At 46.1% G+C, this 22111-nt stretch overlaps 1 protein-coding gene and 1 long non-coding RNA gene across 5 annotated transcripts in view; one reads left to right on the top strand and one right to left on the bottom strand.

Annotated features, from left to right (window-relative positions):
• LOC112924071 (uncharacterized) overlaps positions 1-15213 on the bottom strand; it is a 96007-nt gene extending 80794 nt beyond the window's left edge. Inside the window, exon 1 of the long non-coding RNA XR_003235812.2 lies at positions 15041-15213. This is a non-coding gene — a long non-coding RNA (uncharacterized lncRNA). The remainder of the gene's footprint in view (positions 1-15040) is intronic.
• A 2939-nt stretch (positions 15214-18152) lies between these two features.
• USP3 (ubiquitin specific peptidase 3) overlaps positions 18153-22111 on the top strand; it is a 110020-nt gene continuing 106061 nt past the window's right edge. The window contains exon 1 of one of the 4 annotated variants that reach the window (XM_026003806.2): positions 18153-18550. In XM_026003806.2, coding sequence (XP_025859591.2) covers positions 18460-18550 — 91 coding nt within the window. In that variant the 5' untranslated portion in view covers positions 18153-18459. Of the gene's footprint in view, positions 18551-18573; positions 18689-20193; positions 20470-22111 lie in introns of those variants that run through there. The other 3 variants (XM_026003730.2, XM_072738758.1, XM_072738761.1) reach the window with 3 other exon arrangements.

Here is a 22111-nt window from a genome sequence, read left to right on the forward strand (position 1 = left end):
TTGAATCAATGTCTAGCTTCTTAGACATAAAAGGACTCCACCCTCCTTATCTTGTGTTTTGACTTCTAAGAGTTACTTCAAATGCAGAGGCTTTTGTCTGGATGATTCCACAAAATCAAATGCTGATTTAGGGTTAATAAATAAAGTGTTACTGATTGAGAAATAGACAGATAAGCAAGTAGAAAAAAACGGCCAGAAATAGACCCAAGTATATATATGAATGTAACACTTAATAAAATTGGCTTTTTTTTTTTTAAGATTTTATTTATTTATTCATGAGAGGCACAGAGAGAGAGAGAGGCAGAGACACAGGCAGAGGGAGAAGCAGGCTCCATGCAGGGAGCCCGATGCGGGACTCAGGATTACGCCCTGGGCCGAAGGCAGGTGCTAAACCGCTGAGCCACCCAGGGATCCCCTAAAACTGTCATTTTAAAGGAGAAAGGAAGGGCTATTCAAGTGTGTGGGTATCCAGACAATTGACTACACTCCATTTTCTATTTGGGAAAACTATTTGAATTATATTACTACTTCACTCCTTACTCCAAAATAAATTCCAGATGAATAAAAACTCAGTGTAAACCATGAAGCCATAAATGTATAAGAAGAAAACATAAGTGAATATGTTTATAATCTTGGAATTAAGGCATGCCATGAAATACAGAAACTGGAAAGGCAAACATTGAGAAGTTTGAATATATAAAATTTTTAAATTTCTGAACAAGAATAAACATATAAACAGGTAAAAACAAATAAAACCTAATAAAATCATTACAACATATGTGATAGATAATTGGCTAGTTTCCTTATACAAAGAGTTCTTACAAATGAATAAAGAAAAAATCACCCAAGTGTATCAGTCAAGATCCAGTCAGGAAAACAGAAACCATGCTAAGTAACTCAAACAGGGAAAATTAATGCATCTGGTTACACAGATGCTGGAGGGTTAAAAGACAATTGAGTAATACACTTGGAATTCATATCATACACAGGGAGCTAATAGTGTTAATTTATAAAGAGCGCCTGAAACCAAAAAGAAAGACCAAAACTCCACATTAGGCAAAGTCGATGAAAAGAAAATTCACAGATATGAAAATACAAATGGGTCTTAAATACATGAAAAGGCACTCAATCTCATTCATAAGAAAATAAATAAAAATTATAAATAATATATTTTTCATTTATCACTTTGGAAAGATCAAAAGCCATTAAAAAAAAGTACTGACTTAGAGCCATCCAAAATAATTTAAGCAGGAAAACATGTTGCAGAATGGTGTAACCATTTGATGCACAAAAAGAGAGAAAGAATATATATTTATATTATATATACAAAATATAATATAAACATTATATAAATAAATAATGCAGACAGGACGCCTGGGTGGCTGACTCTTGATCTCAGCCCAGGTTTGTTCGTGTTTTTTTCCAAAGATTTTTATTTATTTATTCATGAGAGACACAGAGAGAGGGAGAAGCAGTCTCCATGCAGGGAGCTCGATGTGGGACTCGATCCTGGGACCATGGGATCACACCCTGTGCTGAAGGCAGATGCTCAACCGCTGAGCCACCCAGGCATCCCTGTTTGTTTTTTTAATATTTTATTTATTTGAGAGAGAGAGAGAGAGAGCATGATGAGGGGGTGGGGCAGAGGGAGAAGGAGCCCTGACATTGGGCTCCATCCCAGGACCTCAGGGATCATGACCTGAGCCAGAGGCAGACAACTAAGGGACTGAGCCACCCAGGTGTCCTTCAGTTCAGGTCTTGATCTTAAGGTTGTGAATTCAAGCCCTGCATTGTGCTCCATACTGGGTATAGAGCCCACTTATAAAAAAGAAAGGCAGGGGGGTTGCTGGGTAGCTCAGTCAGTTATGCATTTGACTCTTGGTTTTGGCTCAGGTTATGATCTCAGGATTGTGAGATCAAGCCCTACCTTGGGCTCTGAGCTAAGCATGAGTCTGCTTGACATTCTTTCCCTCTCCTTCCTCCTCTCCCCCTGCTCATGCCCCTTCAAAATAAACAAATCCATATATATATATATATATATATATATATATATACACACACACACACATACATACATACAATAATAATCTCTGGAAAGATAAGGAAGAGTGCTAATAGTTGTTTTTGTCTTCAGGAAGGGAACCTAAATAAACCTTATGTGTTTGTATTATGGCAAAATACACGTTAAATTTATTGTTCTACCTATTTTAAATTGTACAAGTCAGTGGCATTTAGTACATTCACAATGTACATTCACAATGCTGTACAACTATCACCACTATCTAGTTCCAGAGCATATTTATCCCCCAAAAAGAGATCCCATACTCATTAGTCACTTGCCATTCCACCTTCCCCCAGACCCTGGCAACCACTAACTTGCAAATAGGAAATCTCTATGGATGTGCCTCTTCCAGATATTTAATATAAATAGAATGATACAATATGTGGCCTTTTGTATCTGACTTCTTTCAGTTAGCATATTTTCAAGGTAATCCAAGTAGTAGCATGTATCTGTACTTCATTTCCTTTTATGGTTGAATAATATTCCATTGTATGGATAAACCACATTTTATTTATCTTTAGTCAGTGGATGACATTTGGGTTGTTTACACTTTTTGGCTATTGTAAATAGTGCTGCTTTAAATATTTGCATAAAAGTTTTTGTTTGGACACCTGTTTTCAGTTTAGGGGAATATATACTGAGGAATGGAATTGCTGGGACATATGGTCATTACTGAAAAATACCCTGACTTTTGAATGTTATCCCCTATGCATATGTTACTCACCCAAAAGCAGAATATTGCAATAAAAATAAGTAGAGACAAATATTTTGTTTTCTAATCACAGTTCGGCAGCCCTGCAAAATCGGCACTGGATCAATAAGTGGCCTCACAAAGCCTAAAAGAAACCGAAGTGTAGGAAGTAAAATATAATCCAATTTTAAAACATGACTCATAGAACCAGTAGGTCTTCAGGCTACAAATGCTCCCTGTCATTAAATGTTCCAGTAGCATTGCCCTGGTGAGCGTGGGAAGGCATGTGAGAATGTTTTCTAAATCCATTTTTTTTTTTTTTTTTTTAAGTTAAAGCGGTAATTAAAGTTGACTGGGACCTTGTGATTACGTTGGTTCGTCTGTTAGTTGCGTGAACTCTCTGGGGAAGCCCTGGCTCCCTCCACACCACCGATGTCCTCTAGGGGGCGATCCCAGGAGAGGCCCAGGTCCCTGGTGGTGCTCGGCGGCACAGGCCGCCCGCAGAATTCGTCCAGCAGAGCTTTTGCAAAGGCAAGAAGAGGTAACGCTGTGACAAAGTGCGGGAAGGACACTTTGAAAAGATATTTCTCCGGCCCTTTATTTTTATAAACAGGGAGACTGAGACCCAGAATGGTTGCTAATGGTCACGCAGACTCTAAACACCAAGTCTGGAAAGCCCTGCTGTGCAGCATTGCCAAGTGTGAGGAAAGTGGCTTTTCAAGTCGGTTAGAACTGGTTCAAATCCCTCCTCCTAGTCCCCTCTAGTCCAGCTCTAGTCCCTCTTCATCCACTTTTCACCACTTACTTAAATGTGTGACCTAGGGCCAGTTACTTAACCTTCTTGAGCCTTTTTCACTATCTGTATGGTAGGAATAATAACATCTAGGTAATGTTGAGGAAAGGAAGAAATGATATCATGTACCTTTGGTACCTTCCTTATGCTTGGTGCATTGTTGGTTCTCAATAAGTATCTGCCCTGTGAATGATTATGTCCCTCCTCTAGCCCTCAAAAAAGCAATGGTTGCATTGCTGGAATAAATCTTTACTGCTGATATTTTGGGTAGTATCTTATGGGCTTTCTCATATTTAGAAAGCAGACCCTGGGAGGGGAAAAAAGGAGAGTTTGAGGTGGTGGCACCAGATCAGTTAGGGGTGAAAAGCTACTTAATGCAGCGGGAGCAGCCTGGGTTACTATCTTGCTCTGCTGCCAACACCTGGGAGTCTGCATTTCTGTCAATCAGAGGTCCTTAGAGCTCTCAGGTCCTGACATTCTCTGCCAGAAAAGTGGGATCCCTAGTGAGGCAGATGGAGTCACATCCTTCTTGGCCCAGTTCCTGCCTCCCCTCCGCCAGTAATTTGACAAAAGGACCAGTCTGGCTGTATCAAGTAATACTAATCAAAGCATTTTATGAGAAGTGCTGTTTATGCCCAGCTACACAACGATCACGCATATCATCAAACACACCAGAATAATGTGGTGATAAATTTCATTTTGGTTGCATTATGAAATTGACATCATGTTGTCTCAAGTCTTCATAATTTATATACCACAAAATGTTTTTAAAAATTAGGTAGTAAGTTGTAATTCTCACAATTCTTTTTTGAGGGTGGAGGAGAGGAAGCAGGGCAGGGATGGGATTAAAATATACTTTTTTTCACTATTAAAAAATATTGATGCAGTACACAAAATGCAGAAAACAGAGAAAAGAAAGAAAATCTCCCATATCTACATCAGTCTGTGGCTGTTAATGTTTTTCAGTGGGTTTTAAAAACATTTTTAAAATGTACTTTTTACAAAGTTATAGTCATGGTAACATTTCTGATTTTAAAAACTTGGCCTTCTCAGTGCCTCCCAAAGATATTCATTCACTTATCAAGCATTTCCAAATGCCTACTCTGTGCCTGGCACTGGAGTACGAAAATGAATTAGATAGGGTCCTTGCTAGGATATTGTTCCTTCTCCTGTCAGGGTATTTTTAGCTTGTTTATATATCTGCTAAATGGTTCTATTCATGGGGGTGGTGGGGGACTCTCCAAAGGAGAGGTCGCTGATGGATTAAAGGCAGGGTAGGGGAATGTGTCTGGTGACAGCAAGGAACAGCAAAGAGCCTGGTGTAGCCAGAGAAATAGGTGCTCCAGTCAGTACTTGCAGAGTGAATGACATCCCAGAATGCACTGCATACACTTTAGTTTTGTCCTTATAGTTCAAAGTGGCTCTCAAATTGCATCTCCTTCTGCCTCCTTTAGCCCAGGTTTTAAAAAATGTTATCTGTGCAGATGCTATCCTCTTCGATTCAAAACCAGTTTTTAAAGATCTCATTCCTCCCACAGTCTTCTATCCATGCTTTCCACTTAACTGAGAATTTGTCCATGATTTGGTGTTTTCCTCTGCTGGGCCACTTATATGTGTCTCTTCTTGGTCTGATCTCCCCAGTGTCTAGAACTGTACCTTGGTTTAATTAAATGTTCAATTAAAGATCTCCTTTTTTAAAAAAAGATTTTTATTTATTTATTCATGAAAGAGAGAGAGAGAGAGAGAGAGAGAGAGAGAGAGAAGTAGGCTCCATGCAGGGAGCCTGATGCAGGACTCGATCCTGGGACTCGATCTCCAGGATCACGCCCTGGGCTGAAGGCAGGCGCTAAACCGCTGAGCCACCCAGGGATCCCCGATTAAAGATCTCTTGAATGAGTGAATGAATTTCCCCTTGTGAGTTCCATCAATCCTTCAGACACCCCCCCTTCCTTCCTTTAGCCTTTCCATCTGTCTTACCCATGCCAGTTTCATTTAATTGTGGGTTGCTTTTTGTTTTTTGAGCCCACATTAGTTCCTGTCAGTTTTTCATTCACTCCGTTCCTTTCCCTGGGAGAGGTGCCAGGTGCTACCTCCCAGGGGTGTCTCATTACACACCAGCCTTCTTTGGACTTTAAGAGACTGGAGATGTTTTAAGCAAGGAGGGAGAGAATGCCTGCCTGCCTGCCTGCCTGTCTACCCAGCACTCAAAAGAGCAGACTGATCAGGCCAAAACTCTCAGGCCTTGGACCTTCCCCAACTTCAGCCCAAGATTCCATCTGATTGTAAATCTAGGCACCATCAGCACATCACCCTATAGGAATGAGAAGCTACAAGTCAAGCAAGAAGTAAATAGGGGTTCCAATTTGAGATTAGAACAAGATTCACAAAAAAAAAAAAAAAAAAAAAAAAAAAAAAAACAAGATTCACACTTTCTAGTCAAATCCGGATTTTCAACCATGTGGTGACACCTTCATCATACCACACCAAATGCCTTTATGGGGCTACGATAGAGAAAAGGGATAAAGACCCTGGACTAAGGGTGAGGAGATCTGGGTTCTCCTTCTGGTGATTTGATAACCTACACATTGTGAACAGGCTTGGACTCTTTAGGTCTTGGTTTCCTCACTCATCTGTAAAAGGGTGGGTTGGATTAGATGATCTCCAAAAGCCATTCAAGTGCCAAGATCCCAGTCCAAGATCCTAACTCCAAAGGAAAGGCTGCTGTGTGGCATTCAAATCCTCCTGCAATGAGTATTTTGCAAACCAGTGTTGCACCCCCCCCCCATCCCATCACAGGGACCTAGATTTCAGACAGGCTGGTGGAGACGGTGCACAGAAGGAAGTAGATCAGCTTATTTGAGGGAACTCAGCACTGAGAAAAGCTGATGGCCCTGCCCAAATTCTCAGGAGACTGACATGCATCAGAAAGCCCACCTAATGTGTACTGAGAACCACAACTGCCAGACAGAGGATATTGCTGTGTCCCCACCCAACCCTTCCCACCCTACACTATACCCTGTTCCCTATCACGCTTTCCAGGATACTGTTCCTGGAAACCAGGGTGAGATCAAAAGGCTGTTTGGTAAGTGTGTCTCCATGATAGGTGGGGCTCCCTGGACCCCAGAGTCTTGCCCTTCTGGGCCTTTGTTCCCCACCCCCAGTGCCAGAGACGCACTTACTAAGTTCCTTTGAAAATGCTCTTTCTCCATGTTGTAAGTTGTCATTCCTATTCTCCAGTTACCCAGGCTCACATGAAGGTATGGGGACAACTTTGAGAGGAGTCTCTTGTAGGTGCTCAGTATCATAAATGAAACTGGAGGGGCTGATTTCCTGGACAGTGTCTGATCTCTTTAATTTGCAAAGGTGTAGCTGCCAGTTTCGGGCCACTTCCCTTTCCTCTGAATCCTTCAGTCTTTGCCATCCCCTCTGTGCCCAAACTTAGGTTGCAAGGAAGTTACCAATGCAAATATTCTAGTAGCCTTCTCCTCAGACATCCACTCCAGGGAGTCCACGCCAAAGGAGGGCTGCAGAAGTGTACAGAGGATGAAGTTGATGACTCGTGTTTATTAGGAACCTACTTTATGAATGGCAAGAGTTACATGTTCCACATGCATTATCTTCATCATTCCTCATCATCCAAAGGAGTAGTCATTATTAAAACCCCTATTTGATAGCTTTAGTCCTATGCCTATGAGGTTCAAAGAAAGTAGGTCCAAGGTCACATGGTTGTGAAGAGGTAGAGGAGCATTCAAACTCAGTTCTGTCTGTTGCCATATCCAGAGCTCTATCCACCAAGTTGCTGTACTCAAGGGCCAAACATTTATTGAGAGTCTATTGTATGTAAAACCTTGGGGCCATGATACATGTGCAAATGAATGAGGAATGGGTTGCTCTTGCATTCCAGGGATGCAATTTCTAACTGTGAGATGGTGTGAACATGAAGAATTCTATTCCAAAGCAGACTGAAATAAGTGCTATCTCAGTGTCCGTGGGAACTGGATGAAGGAGAAAGATCAATTCACACTGTATGTGTGCGAGAGGGTGGGGCAGGGGATGGGAGAGGTGAAAAGAGTGAGGGGTGGAGGAGAAGAGAAAGGGAGGAAAGAGAGAAAAAATATGAATAAAATGGGTACAGGCAAGAATTTTTCTAGAAGACAGGGTTTGTATTGTGCCTTCGTAGACCTCTCACAGGCTGGAGTGAAATGAGCAGAGGAGACACAGTTTGAGCAAGAAGCCAGGGTGAGAGCACTCAGGATCTCAGCAGCAATCCGGCCTGCCCATGCAGGGTGTGGAGAGAAACAAGGCTAGCAGGAGGGTCAGTGGCAAGTGTAGAGGAGCTTGATGTCAGGGAAGGGTCTAGCTTGCTTCTGGGAGCAGTGAGGAGCTTCTGATAGAGCATTGGCAGGAAGACATGACCAGAGTTTGCAGTGAGAACTGGCGGTGGGAGGCAGAGGTGAGGTCTCTTTGGTTCCTTCTTTGGCTACCACCTGCTGCTAGGTTGGGCACTCAGCTGGGGGGACATAAAGAGGAGGATTGCTTCCAGCAGTGGGAGCGCCCTATCTTAGCACAGGCTGAACATAAGGCCCTCAAGGCCTGTTGGAGAGACTCACAGGAGGAGGTGACTGTATGAAACTTGAAGAGTCCTGAGGTAGTAGGAGATGGTGGACAGGGGCAGAGGGAATGGGAAAGGAAACGGATTTTGGGACATGGTGAGGAAATCTTTTCAACTCAGCCAAAGCAAAATAATGACCCTCATCCCTTAAAATTCAAGCTCATACCTAACTTTGAACATTTTTTTAAAGGAAGAACAGATGAATTTTCCTCCTGAGTACAATAAAAAAAACTCCATGAAATTAAGAACCCAATTGCCTGGGTGTTCAATTATCTGATTGAATTATAAGAAAACGAGGTAAATGACTACAGACAAGTTAATATCAGGATGTCAATCATAAAAACACCTACTATGGATACCACAAGCAGAATCAGCAATGCAAGCGGATGACTCAGCCTGGGACCCATTTGAAGGGTGTGGGGGAAGCAACCCCACCTAAAAGTTTGCTCCGCCCTATTAATGTTTCTAGAGGCCTTTCATTCTGAAGAATTTCTGGTGTCCTCCTCCATAAAGTATAAAAGGGACAAATTACACATGTGCTACAATTTACCATTCTCTGATTGCAAAATTCTTAACTTCGTTAGAACTTATTGTGTGTGTGTGTGTGTGTGCGTGCGTGTGTGTATACCTTCTTTCCACCTGCTTCGCTGATTCCTTAACCAGCACTGTCCTCACTAGCCTGTCACCATATCCAACAGCCTACTATTATGAAGACATTTGAGGGGGGAGGTCCTTGAAAATGTTTACCTTTTTTTTTTAAAGATTTTATTTATTTATTCACAAGAGACACAGAGAGAGGCAGAGACACAGGTAGAGGGAGAAACAGGCTCCCCGCAGGAAGCCTGACTCAGACTCAATCCCGAGCCTCCAGGATCAGGCCTTGGGCTGAAGGCGGTGCTAAACCACTGAGCCACCCAGGCTGCCCTAAAATGTTTACATTTTTAAGAGTTCTCTATTGAAAAGGAGAAGATGTAACATATCAAGGCAGCAGTGTGAAAGTGGGAAGAGCCTGGCTGTGAGACTCTAAGCAATTTTCTGAGTCTCTCTGGGCCTGTTTCCTCATCTGTATATTGAGGAAGAAGAGAAGAATAGTAGTATCCCTCAGGGTTGTCCTGAGGGTGAAATGAATACACACACACACACACACACACACACACACACAGAAAGCATTCAGAAGGGTATCTGGCTTGTAGTGAGACTCCGAAAGTGTTGATACATTATCACATTCACCTTCACAATAGCCCAACAGAGGATCACTGTTTCCATGTAGTTAGATGAAGCTCAGAGTGAGGCTCAGAGAAGGTAGGTAACCTGTCCTAGGATACACAGCAGGGAACTAGTAGGATTAGCTTGGGAGTCAAAGCCAAGTAGATTTGACTCTAAAGACCCTGGGACACCTGGGTGGCTCAGTGGTTGAGCAACTGCCTTTGGCTCAGGTCTTGATCCCAGGGTCTCAGGATTGAGTCCTGCATCTGGCTCCTTTCAGGGAGCCTGCTTCTTTCCCTGCCCGTGTCTCTGCCTCTTTCTGTTTCTCTGTGTGTGTGTGTGTGTATCATGAATTAAAAAACAAAACAAAACAGAAGGCCCAGCCAGCTCTCCCTTCTATTGCAGTGCACATTTCTCTGGGTGGGGAAATCACATTAGCCTTACATTTTTTTTTCTTTAAACATATTCACCTTTTTGATAACTAGTAGTATAAAACTCGAAAAAAAAAAAAGGGTGTACAGTGAAAAATGAATTGCCCTCCCTCCTCCCTCTTCTCCCACCCAACCTCCCTCTCCAGAGCCAACAGCTGTTACCTATTTCTTGAATGTCCTTCCAGAGTAAGCTTTAGACTGAGCTTCTCACTGCTTAACACACACTCATTTACCAGAGTGATGTAATTCCCTGAGTGCCTCATAGATGCCAGGGACTTTATTCAGGGCTACTGCTGCCTTCAGAGGGCTCACTGGCTTGAGTGTAGAAGCTATTGGTAGAAGAACCTGCTATACCGACTGCTGTCTCTAGCATTTTTCCCCAGTAGAACCAACATCCCGAGCATAGGAACCAAACAAAGTGCACAAAAAAACCCTCCTCTCCAATGGGCTTTACACAGACTCCAGCAAGTGAGGAGCTCTGTGGCATCAGGGTCCAGTGGACTCTGCAGGGTGCTGGACAAACATGACACCTCTCAGGGAGCTGTTTCCTCCTCTGTGAAACTAATGACCTTTCCAGCTCTCTAATCATTTTGCCCAAAAGGGTTCTTAAGAAGGGTAATTTTTTGTGAAGCCTTGCTGCTTCTGGTCTCTATTTCCAGCCTGAAAGCACCAGCCACTCCACAGACAACTGAGAATGGCCAAGAGGGCTCTAACGCCTTTCCCCCTACTTTCCCATCATTGTTCTTCAGATGATAATAATGTTAAATACATTTTTTCCCATGCTTCTGCCAATTTATAACCAGGTCGGCCACAGCAGAGCTTTCTAGACGACGTAATTGTAAAATATGCTTATGACCTTTGATGTGTAATTACATAAATGCAGAAGTTATGGGTGTTGGCGACTTAAGAAAAAAATGGAAAAAAAATGGTTCTGAGTGTAACACATGAATCCCTGTTCTCTCTTTCCAAACATTAAATATCTGGCCAAGGGAGACAGAGCATTGAGTAGGGAAGTCACCATTTTGGAAGCAACTATTATTATTCCTGCTTCATAGACAGAGGCTCCGGAGAAGTCAGGCTGCTGGCCTAAGGGCGTACAGCAGGCCAGTGGTGGAAGCAGAATCCTAGTCTGGCCCCAAAACTTGGCTTCTTTCCAATGCAACTGGCGCCCCGGAAAAAGGCCAAGGACTATGTTCTGAATTTTGAGAAACTCATGTTCTGGTAAGCTGGGTATTCCAATTCTGTAATTGTCAGGTCCGGTTAAGGTTAGGAAAGAAGAGGAGAAAGCAGAGATGGAGGTTCTCCAAGCCTAGGATTCTTTTCTCCATCAAAACTCTACTTCTTAAAGTGTATGAGCCTTCTCCTTTTCAGTGGGTTGTAAGCTCCTCCACACAGTCTCCGGGGTCGTGGTTAGGGTAGGGGGTCCCATCTGAATTCTAATCCCTGCCTCTTTGCTTCTAGGTAGGTATGTACTGTGGTTTTAGTTTGCATTTTCCATGTGACTAATGCAATTCAACATCTTACGGGTGTTTAATAACTGTTAGTGCTCTTCTTTACTCTGTCTTATCACTTATCTTTCTGCATCTTTGCACCCTTATCCCCTTTCCAAGGACCTAGCAAAGTCCAACCCTGAAAGATGCCAGAGTCCTGGGGCCCAGGATTTCTCTGTGTTAGTAGTTCTCTGTTTTGGGGGGTCAGCAGCCCTACACTGTCTTCTGCCTGCTTCCCAGCCTCATCGTTCAGCTTTCCGTCTCCTTCTACATGACTCCCCAGCCAGACTGACAGGTTCAGATCCTCTCTAAGCTTCTGGGTATTTGCAGTCACAGTTCCCACTGCGTTGGACACTATACCCCACTCCCCTCACCACACATTACCTGCTATCAGTCAAGTCTCTGGTCATATGTCACTTCTTCCAGGAAGCCCTGACTGATGCTTCCTCCCACCCCCCACCCACCAGTTTGGGTTAGTTGCCCCTTGTTTGTGGCTAAGCAACATCCTGTACTTCCCCTCCTCCCACTTATCACACTGTGCTGCAATTGCCTGCTTGCTGGTCTGTTTCTCAGCCCCTTCCTCATGCCTTTAAGAATGAGACTTTGTGTATCCCATGAGCCTTGAGCATCACTTTTGTATCCCATGAGCCTTGAGCATTGATGATATTTATTGAATGGTCTGGCCCAGATCCTTTTTAAAGGACAAAGATCTAACCTTCTGTGCCAACTATACTAGAATCAACGATTTCATGTCACCATTCTCCATCTCCCACATCAATCCTATTTGACAAGGTATCATGAAAATGAACATTTATTGAAGATCTACTGTATGCCAAACACCAAGACAGGTCCTTTATGTGTAAAGCCATTTTTACAATTAGAAGGCTTAAAGCCCCATGTTTAGATAGCACTTTGAAACTCAAAGGCTCTGATGTCCGGTTAGGCAATGAACAAGCATGGGGAAAGGAGTGATACCATAACATTTTCCATCTTGATGGAAAGGAGAACCTCACATAGCATCTGGCTCTGAGTCCCTGCATCTTCAGATCCTGGTATGTGGCAGGAGCATAGACAAGATTTGTCAAACAAATAAATGAATGGTTGAAGAGAGAACATAGGAAGAACAGACTGGAAGCTGAGGCGACCCACATTTCTTTCCAGATCTGGCCTGATATATTCCCCCCACTTCCTTCAGTGTTAATAAACAAAACTGGACACTGAAGTATTTTTGTCTTGGGGCAGCTGTCCACACTGCCGGCCAAGGCTGATCCTCGCAATTTCTGCTCAGACTGCGTTGACTAAAAATGGCTACACCTAGTCACAAGGGAAGTGGAGAAATTTCTAGTTGTGAACCCAGGAGGAAAAGAAATAGATTTGGGGTGAACAGCTAGCAGTCTCTGCTACAGGATTCAAGAATCATCCTGCCTCTGCCAGTGTTACCGGGTGGCCATGAGCTATCACAGGATCACTGGATGCTCACTCTGGAAAGGCCCTTGGGGGTCATCTAATTCAACTCCTTGAGTTTACAGATGGGAGACTAGGGCCTAGAGACAGAAGCAATTCCTTCACTGTCAGAGTTGTTTGGTGTTAGGGCCACACTGTTTTTTTTGTTTTTTTTTTTTTAAGATTTTATTTATTCATTCATGAGAGACACACACAGAGAGAGGCAGAGGCACAGGCAGAGGGAGAAGCAGGCTCCATGCAGGGAGCCCAACATGGGACTCGATCCCAGGACTGCAGGATTACGCCCTGGGCCGAAGGCAGGCACTAAACCACTGAGCCATCCAGGGATCCCAGGCCACACTGTTTTTGTTTAATCATTCAGTGCCTTATCTGCAAAGTGGGTCTGTAAACAAGAAAATCTTCTCATCACCTTCCTAAAAGTGCTGTGAAATTCATATTTTGATAAAGAAAGCATTAAAAGCAATACAAATTAAGATATTGATGACATAATGATTATTACAATGGTACAAAATGATTCTTTAGTTACTCAGAAGGCTCTTTTGTGTCCTGTTGTGCTTAAGAGACCTCATGATTAGGAACATCAGCTACCCCCACATAATACTGCAAAACCCTTTAGCTGACCATGTACATGAGGGGTGAAATTCTAACACTTTTGATAAAAGACCAAGTACTAATTGTGTACATTTGTGCACTTATTTCACCTTCTTTGAGCTTTAGTTCTTTCACCAGTAAAATGAAAATGATAATATCTACCTCGCAGTTTTGTTGTGGGGATTAAAGAAGAAATAAAAACCACTTGATACAGTATTTGGTACCTATTTGGGACCCAATAAACGTTAAGTTTCTGTTATTACATAATTGCAAGTCTTTCTGTGAATACCTAGGGGACCGTTACTCACAATGATTGATATAGTCACTCTCCAAGGGGGACACTTTCAACATTTAGTCGACAAATACGATCTTTTCTTAACATCTACTATTGCTGAATTAGGTGCCTAGTATCCATAGAGAAAAAGAAAAGCATCTGTTCTCAAGGGAGACTGAGCGGTAAACAGAAAGCAACAGTACTGTGTGACAGGCTAATGGGACAGAATGGGTGGTGGGTTTGGGGGTGGGGACTTAGAAGTCCACTTAGGTGAGCGGTGGAGGGCTTCCTTGAGGTTATATGCTTCAGTAGGGAAGGAGTAGGAGCTGGCCAGGTAGAAGAGAAACAGGTGGGGGAGGGCACACAGGTGTGAGGAAGCACGTTTTCTATAATGAGGAAGCTATTTTTGATGCCGCTGAACAGTAAAACAAACAAACAAACAAGCAAATAAATAATAGCTTTAGCAAATGAGAAAGGATAGGTTGACTATGTGTTTTCCTTTTTTTTTTTTTTTAAAGATTTTATTTTATTTCTTCTTGAGAGACACCCAGAGAGAGGCAGAGACATAGGCGGAGGGAGAAGCAGGCTCCCTTTGGACACAGGCCTGATGCAGGACTCGTCCCAGAACTCCCGGGATCAGGGCCTGAGCCAAAGGCAGATGATCAACCACTGAGCCACCCAGGTGCCCCCGCAGAGGGTTTTGGATTGACTTTAGCTTGCCAGAGATGGGGAGCCACTGAATAATTTTAGGCAGGGAGATAATGCGAAAGGGGTCGCTGGAGAGAAGTGGGAGAATGACACTGCGGGGATTCGGGAGAGCCGGGAGAGCGCAGCCCGGCTAAAGGCCACGCCCACCACCCCCCATTCAGTTATCCGAGTAGTTACGGAGGACCTGCCCTGTACCAGGCCGAGTTCCAGGAACTGAAAATCAGGCAATGAACAGGACTGGAAAGGTCTCTGTTCTCATGGAAGAGACTGATAATAGATAAACAAGTAAACAAGCAAGAAAGTATCAGATAAGTGCCTCTTGGAAAATTAAACCAGTGATAAAAGAGTCCCTGGGGCACTGTTCCTCCCCCCACCTCCTTATTCACCAAACCTTTTCTGGGTCTAACTTTGGTTTCCCCCTGGAGGCTTTGCTCCTAGAAAAATCTCTAGGGTAAATAATTAACCCAGCTCTCTGGGTGCTTCCAATAAGCTTTGTCTGCGTGGGGATAGTCAGAGCTAAGTCTTCCCCCGGGCCTGGTCAGTTTGTAATCCTTGCTTCGGGACCCCCCTCTCCGCACCCCCTGTTCTCCTACAAGTCTCAAGTGTAAGGCCAGGGGAAGGTCACAGCAACCTTGAGACCTTTCCTGATCATCGTTCCCATGGCAACGTATGACGTCCCCTCTCGGCAACCCCCCCCCCTTTATATATATGTATATACCTTTTAGAAGAGAAACATTTGCTAGCTTGGTTGAAATCCTGTATTCCTCTCCTCGGAAAGGTGCAAACTTTTAAAACACACCCACGGCTTCTGGCAGGAGCGCCGCCATCCCCGCGCTGGGTCTCGGGGCGGGGCGGGGACTGGTTCCCCGCGGCCGCATTCCCTGGGGCCCCGAGCTGGAGGCTGGCTGGTCACCCCCACGGCTCCCCGTGCATCAGAGCTCCTCAGCGCCAGAGGGATGCGGGCCAAGAACAAAAAAGCGAACGTTGTTGTTATATGCAGCCGAAGAGATTAGGGACTGAGAAAGCGGATTTCCCAGTGTGCCCCATGGTCTCCACCCCCACCCCCCAACCCGTTTGACACATTTACTCACCGCGAAGGGTTTTTTTTGTTGTTGTTGTCCAAAAAAAAAATTTTTTTTTTAATTATGAAAACTTTCAGAGACACAGGAAAGTTCTCTGTTTTAGGGAAATGTATTGAAAGTCCCGGGAGGGCCTTTCTGATTTTGCCCAGCTTCTCTGGACTGTTCGAAAGTCATAGTTCGCCCTCTGGGGACTTTAGCAGTGAATGATGACTAAATTAGGGGCTCTGCTCAGAGGAGTTTTTAATCCTAGTTGGAAGAAGACACTAATGAAAATCATTTCTTCTTCTTCTTCTTCTTCTTCTTCTTCTTCTTCTTCTTCTTCTTCTTCTTCTTCTTCTTCTTTTTCTTCCTCCTCCTCCTCCTCCTCCTTTTTTTCTTTCAATGCAGTTTACACCCTAGGTACTTTCACATTCCTAATACCGTGAACATGATAAACTCAGAATCAAATGGAAATTTAGAGACTACTTGGGGATTAAGAGGGGGAGAAAACACCTGACATACACTCGGCCACTTCCTATACTCCTGCCCCTGGTAGACATTGCTAATCGATCACTCACTCATTCATTATTTCAGACTTATTTGTTGGACATCCTCCAGATTCCACATGTTCCGTCAGGAATACAGCGGGGAAACCACACAGACCTGCTTGCTACCCTTATGGACCTCCAAGGGGGAGAGAGACATTCAATAAATAATTATATGCATGAAGATGTCTTAAAAAGGCAGAGTGTGAGGGCAGAGGAAGGCATCACAGGTCTGGAGGTAACCTGGGGGTGGAGTGGAGTCAGGAAAGGCCTCCTTGAGAAGTGATGCTTAAACTGAGGTCTAGAGAATAAGGAAACTGAGTCTCTCAGAAGGTGGAAAAAGAAGCATCGCATACTGTTTGTGGAAGACGACATGGGTCACCGCATGCTCCATGGCTAAATGAGAGGGTATGGATGCTAAATGGGGGGTAGTAGTCTAGAATGAATCAGAGGTTGGTCGAGCCAGGCCTTGTTAGAAGAAACGGAGAGGGCTGGAAGGTCAGATCGAGCAAAGGTCCGATTTATTGTTTATTCACTCCCTTTCTAGGGTATTATGCCCTCATGGGCTATTAAAAAGAAAAAAAAAGCTATACATTATTGGCTACCTACTAAGTGTTGGCAATTCTCATGAATGCTCACATCTTCCTTGTGAGAAAAGAATTATTTTTCCAGATTTTAAAAAAAGGAGAAGAGAAAGGCTTGGGAGGACCAGAGACATTTGATAAAGTTGGCCATCAAGTAGGCGACAGAGCTAGGATTTGAGCACTTTGCACAACTCCTCACTGTCATAAAATCCCCAGACCGGGCCTTGGGAAGCGACAGAAGAGCTTTAATTCCAAAATATGAAGGCGGGGCGGGGGGGGGGGGGGGTGTCCGCAGAGATGTCCCAGGTGACTGAACATCCTCGGGCAGAGGAGCGTGCGGAAGCAGCCCGAAGCCGAGTCTCGGCGGAGGGTCTGTAAGTGGGGGAGGGGGCAATGCGAAGGCGTGACGAGTGACCAGGAGGGCGTCCCTGGGGCTCCTCCAGGACTGCGCTGCGGGGAGGTGCCCTGTTCTAACCACTACCCGGCCCGGCCCGGTTAATCATTTCCTGACCTTCCTTCCCCCTTTCTCCCTGCCCGCTGGATTGCCACATCAGCCTCCCCTCCTCCTCCTGCTCGCCTCCGGCCCTCCAGCTCCTTCGCCGGGTTTTACAAGAAGCCCCAACTTTGAGGCAATATTTGTTAGAGCCCCGGACGTCCTCAAGGCCATTCCCCAGAGAGATCTCAGGCTAGCTCGGGTGTAATGCCTGCCCCAGCGGCCCCTTGAGGCTTGCACTTTCCTCTTTCCCGTGAAGAGGTCAAAGAGCCGGGGATCCATTCCCCGCAGGGATCAACCAATCACGAACTCGGTTTCCCTGAGGCCGAAAAGGGTACGGTAACAGCCGCTGGCGGAGCGGTGCGAGGTTTAAATGAGATACTGTGCGTCGCGTGCCTGGCTACCAGACAGTAATGGGTATTTAACAAATGTTAGATCCCTTCCCCTTTTTTGTCACCCGGTAGTTGGGACCTCGCGCTCAGCAAACCCAAGTTACAACTATTTCACTTGAACCTCCACTGGTGAGTGAGGTCTGAAAGTCCAACCACGTGCTCCAGGTAACGCAGATGGTGAGTCACAGAGTCAAGATCTGAACCCAGCTTCGTGGGCGCCGCCGCGGCCCAGCCACACGGTCCCCAGGTGGCTGGCTTAAAGAACACGTGCTCAGAACCTAGAGCTAGATGAGTGTTGCACCTGTCGCAGGGAGCGTCACACTAAATCCGGACCGGACCGCTCTGGGATCCGTGCAAGCCCGCTGGGCCTCCAGGAGCCAGTACCCTAACCTCTCTGAGCTTGTGTCTGCGTGTGTAAAATGGGACCTATCGTGCCTGTCTGCACGAGTGGTTTTTATTTTCTTCTTCACACTTTCTTGAGTGGCTGGATTTTCTACCACCACACCACACGCAGGATCAGCCTCCCCTGAGAGCACTCCCTCCGCCGCGGTAAACGCAGCGGACCTGCCTGGCGTGCGGGGGCTTGGCGCCCCACCCTGACCCGTGCCGGGGCCGGGGAGGGGGCGGTCAGCCGCGGCCGCCCGGCGCTGCAGAGTTGGGAACTCCCTTGCGAACGCAGCCTGATTCTCTGGGCCACCCGCCCGCGCGCGCTGGGACCCCACCCGGCCGGAGGGGGCGGGGGCGGGGCCGGGCCTGGGGGCGGGGCCTGTCCGGGGGCGGGGCGGGGCCGGCCTGGGAAGTCGGAAGCCCTCAGCCTAGGGCTGGCGGTAGAACCCGGATCCCGGAGTTCCACGTTCTTCGGAGCGGGGCTCCCGGAGACGGCGGGTGGGAAAACCCGGCGCCCGGAAGCCTTTGCTTTCTTTGACGCAAGGGCTCGGGACGCAGCCGCCGTCGGCCGAGCGCCCGGCGAGGAGCGACCCCAGACGGAGTCTTCGGAGCCCCTCCGCCCCCACGGCTCCCGGCCCCCGAGCCTCGGCCTTCCTCGCCGTCCTCCTCGTGGCCATGGAGTGTCCGCACCTCAGCTCCAGCGTCTGCATCGCTCCGGACTCAGCCAAGTTCCCCAACGGCTCCCCGTCGTCCTGGTGTTGCAGCGGTGAGTGCGGCCCCGGGGCGGCCCTGCCGCGCACCCGAGGCCCCGGCCTCGCCAGGCCTGCCGTCTAGGGGCCGCGGGCGGCCGGCGCGCGGACCCGGGAAGGGACGAGGGCGAGCCGGGCCCGGCGGCCGGGGAGGGGTACGCGGTGAGGCGGGCTCGGGCGGGAGCGGCGGGTGGAGCGGCGGCGGCGGCGGCGGCGGCGGCTCCTTTGTTTCCCGCGGCCCGACGGCCCGGCGGCCGAGGAGAGGCCCAAGAGGGGCGGGAGCCGCGGGGGCCGCGAGCGCGTGGGGGCGGCGGCAGGCGGGGGCCCGGGCCCCGCGCCTCGCCCCCCGCCCCGCCCCGCCCCGCCGGGGGGCTGCGCGCACCCGCCTTGCGGGGTCCGGGGCTGCGGGGGCGGCTGTCGGGCCCCCGCGGCGCGGCGGCACGTGCGGCGGGGCCCGGGGCGCGTCCCCCTTCGGCCGCGCGAGAAAGCGCCGCTCTCCCCGCGCAGCTTTGTCTGGGCTGCGGGGCGCGCCGGGGCCCTTCGCCGCTCCCTCGGCCCCGCTTCCTTTCGTTTCCCTTCGCTTCCCGGCAGGCTCGGGCAACTCGATCCACGCCAGGTGGGAGCCCTCGGCCGGGAGAGGCGCTCGGAGCTCGGGCGGCGGAGGTCGGAGTCTTTCATCAGCCGGGGAGGGTGAAGTTTGGAAACAGGCTGCAGGCGAAAAAGCTCGGGAGGCTGAGCCAGCAGCCGGTGTGGAGGGGCGGCTCGAGTTGCCGTTTCACATCTTGCGGGCTGGCTGGAACTGGGTTAGGATTCCCAAGTTCATGTGCTGTAAAACAGTCACTAGGTTTATGTAATGCTTTCGCGTTACTTCAACATCTCAGCTCCTTCCGTTGGGCTCTTTGGAAGCCCCGGTGCCCTCTTATTGTCTGCTCTAGCGACTTAGGATCGCACCAGCCACACACTGCTTTGATTACTTCCTGGTAGGGCCCTGGTGCCGCCGCTAGAGTCTTTTGTTTATTAGCTTTGAGATGATCAATGGTAGCTTGGGGGTGCAGTGTAAAATTTGAATTGTGCATTTCAAAAACCTTTAAGTTCATTTGAAGAACTAAAAGGAAGAGGGCAATGGTGCAGCTTAGGTGTGTGACATTTTTCATTGTGGTTTGGAGCTGGGAAGATAGTTTAGAGAATGCCTCACTTAACACTTTTGACAGGTTACTTTTGTAAATGATGTTTAGGTTCTCGGAGAAAAACAGGCAGCGCTACAAAAAAAAATGTGTATTTCAGGGCAAGGAATAGAAATAACTGCAGTTTCTCGGAGCTCTCAGAGGTTTGGTGCTTTGTTTGACTTTGTGAAGTCAGATTATCATTTTCTGCGTGAAGCTTTTAAAGATTAACTGGTTAATGTGTTTTGCAGTGCGGTATTGCACTTTTTTTTTTTTAAATGAGGGTGCAGAAACTTGCACAAATTAGCTCTCACTAATTTGTCTTCCACAGTGAATGTTGAGTATGGATAAACAAATAAGGTGTATCAAATTGCTTTACAAACTGGTTGGGGGGGCACATTAGCTATAATTGTAGCTATAGCTATTGTGCCATAACTGTAACTTTTAATGTTTTCCCCCCCAAGAGATTTGAAAAACAAAGGACCAGAGTAAACACTAGGAAGAGGTGTTATCTCATGAGGAATGATGCTCTCTCGCTCATCTGTAGTAAACCTCATGGATACTATGTGGACAGCACACTTCTGGCTTTTTCTAGGTTAAACTCACATCAAATTTAAAGATGGCCTCGCTGGGCACATGCATCTAAAAAAGGAAAAGAGCTTATGCAAGTGGCAGATATCCTGTTGTGAGTCAGTCTTGCCTTTGTCAGTCAAGGAGTCCACTTGACTGTGGGAAAGAGTGCAGAAAATGGAGTATCTCTTGAGGAACTTAAGGTAAACTGGAGCATAACTAAGAGTCTTGGGCTGATAACAAGAACAAACTTAGTATGTCTAGCTGTAAGGATGGGGTGATTTCTCTTCCAGGAGAAGGATGGCATCTTTGCATCTTAAAACAAAGTTTGTCTCTGACAATACTTTACAAGGGTCGCTGATCATGTGCTTGGATTTATGGAACCAATAGAGCTAGTTTTACAACTTTATGTGTTTTATTTTTCCTTCTGTCTGTATTTTGTGAATTGAACCCATTCTTTTTTAAGATTTTATTTATTCACGAGAGACACAGAGAGAGAGAGAGAGAGAGAGGCACAGACACAGGCAGAGGGAGAAAGCAGGCTCCACGCAGGGAACCTGACATGGGACTTGATCCTGGATCTCCACGATCACACCCTAGGCGGAAGGCGGCGCTAAACTGCCGAGCCACCCGGGCTGCCCAGAATTGAACCCATTTCATGTGGGCCTCCCATTATAACCTGTTGGCACCCATTCATTGATATAATCTCTTATTGTATTGAGCTTGATCTTGTTCTTGCCTGCCTGTTTCAGTGATTAAATGATTAGTAAATCAGTGCGTCCTTAACTAGTTCATCATCTTGAAGTGTTATTTATTCTGATATTTATTCTTTTAACACTCTTGAGTTTTTCTCTTTCCTTTTTTTTTTTAAGTAGTGGACCAAAAGGGTAGCCAGTGTGTTGAATAATGCTGTGACCGGGTATTGAGTCTGATTACGTTCTTACTAAGGAGGAAAAAAAAAGTCCCTGTTTTGGCACTGGGACAATAAAAGTAATGCCCTTGCCTTGTTTTCTTTGGGAGCTTGCAATTACACCACAGTGAAACAGCCTTAAGGCAGCCAAGCAAATTGCAAAAGGCCAACATCCTAGGTTCTCCTAGCTAGCAATACATCCTTGGACAAGTAGTTCTTTTTCTTTTGAGCATCAGTTTCATTATGTCATCTGTAAAAAAGGGTAGTACTTCACATTTACTTCACAAGGTTGCTGCTAGGATGAACAAGGTAATTTTTTTGTATGAAAATTTTGGGAAACTCTTGTACACTATGCAAGCAATAGGTGGTATTACAGGCCAGCACATCTTTATAAATAGGACTCCGCATACTTAAATATCTAAAGCCCCTTAAATAGGGCCTAGGACAGACTGGCTTTATGCCGAATTATGCTTTGCAAGGAGGTATATTACTCAACAAGATTAGGGGGTGTAAGAAGTAATTATACTTCAGCATAACTTGAGCTTCTTATCTATGGAAGGCACTGTGTGTTAGGTTATGTAATTAGGTATTGCAGTGGTTCTCAAACTTTTTGTTCTCAGGACCCCTTTATACTTGAAAATTATTGAGAGCTCCACCTTTGTATGGCTTGAATCTATTGATATTCACTGTACTAGAAATTAAAACAAAAATTTAAAATATATTTTATTAAATCATTTTCAAATAACAGTAATTACCTGTTAAGACAGATAATGGTATGTAAAATATACTTTTCAAGACAAAAATTTAATGAGAGCGGCATTATTTTACATTTCTACAACTGTTTTTGTTGTCTGGCTTAATAGAAGGTGGCTGCATTTTCATATCTGCTTCTGCATTCAGTCTCTTGAGATATCACACATCGTGTAGTCTCTGGA

This window comes from Vulpes vulpes, chromosome 15, assembly GCF_048418805.1.
Source record: "Vulpes vulpes isolate BD-2025 chromosome 15, VulVul3, whole genome shotgun sequence".
Taxonomy (NCBI): Eukaryota; Metazoa; Chordata; class Mammalia; order Carnivora; family Canidae; genus Vulpes; species Vulpes vulpes.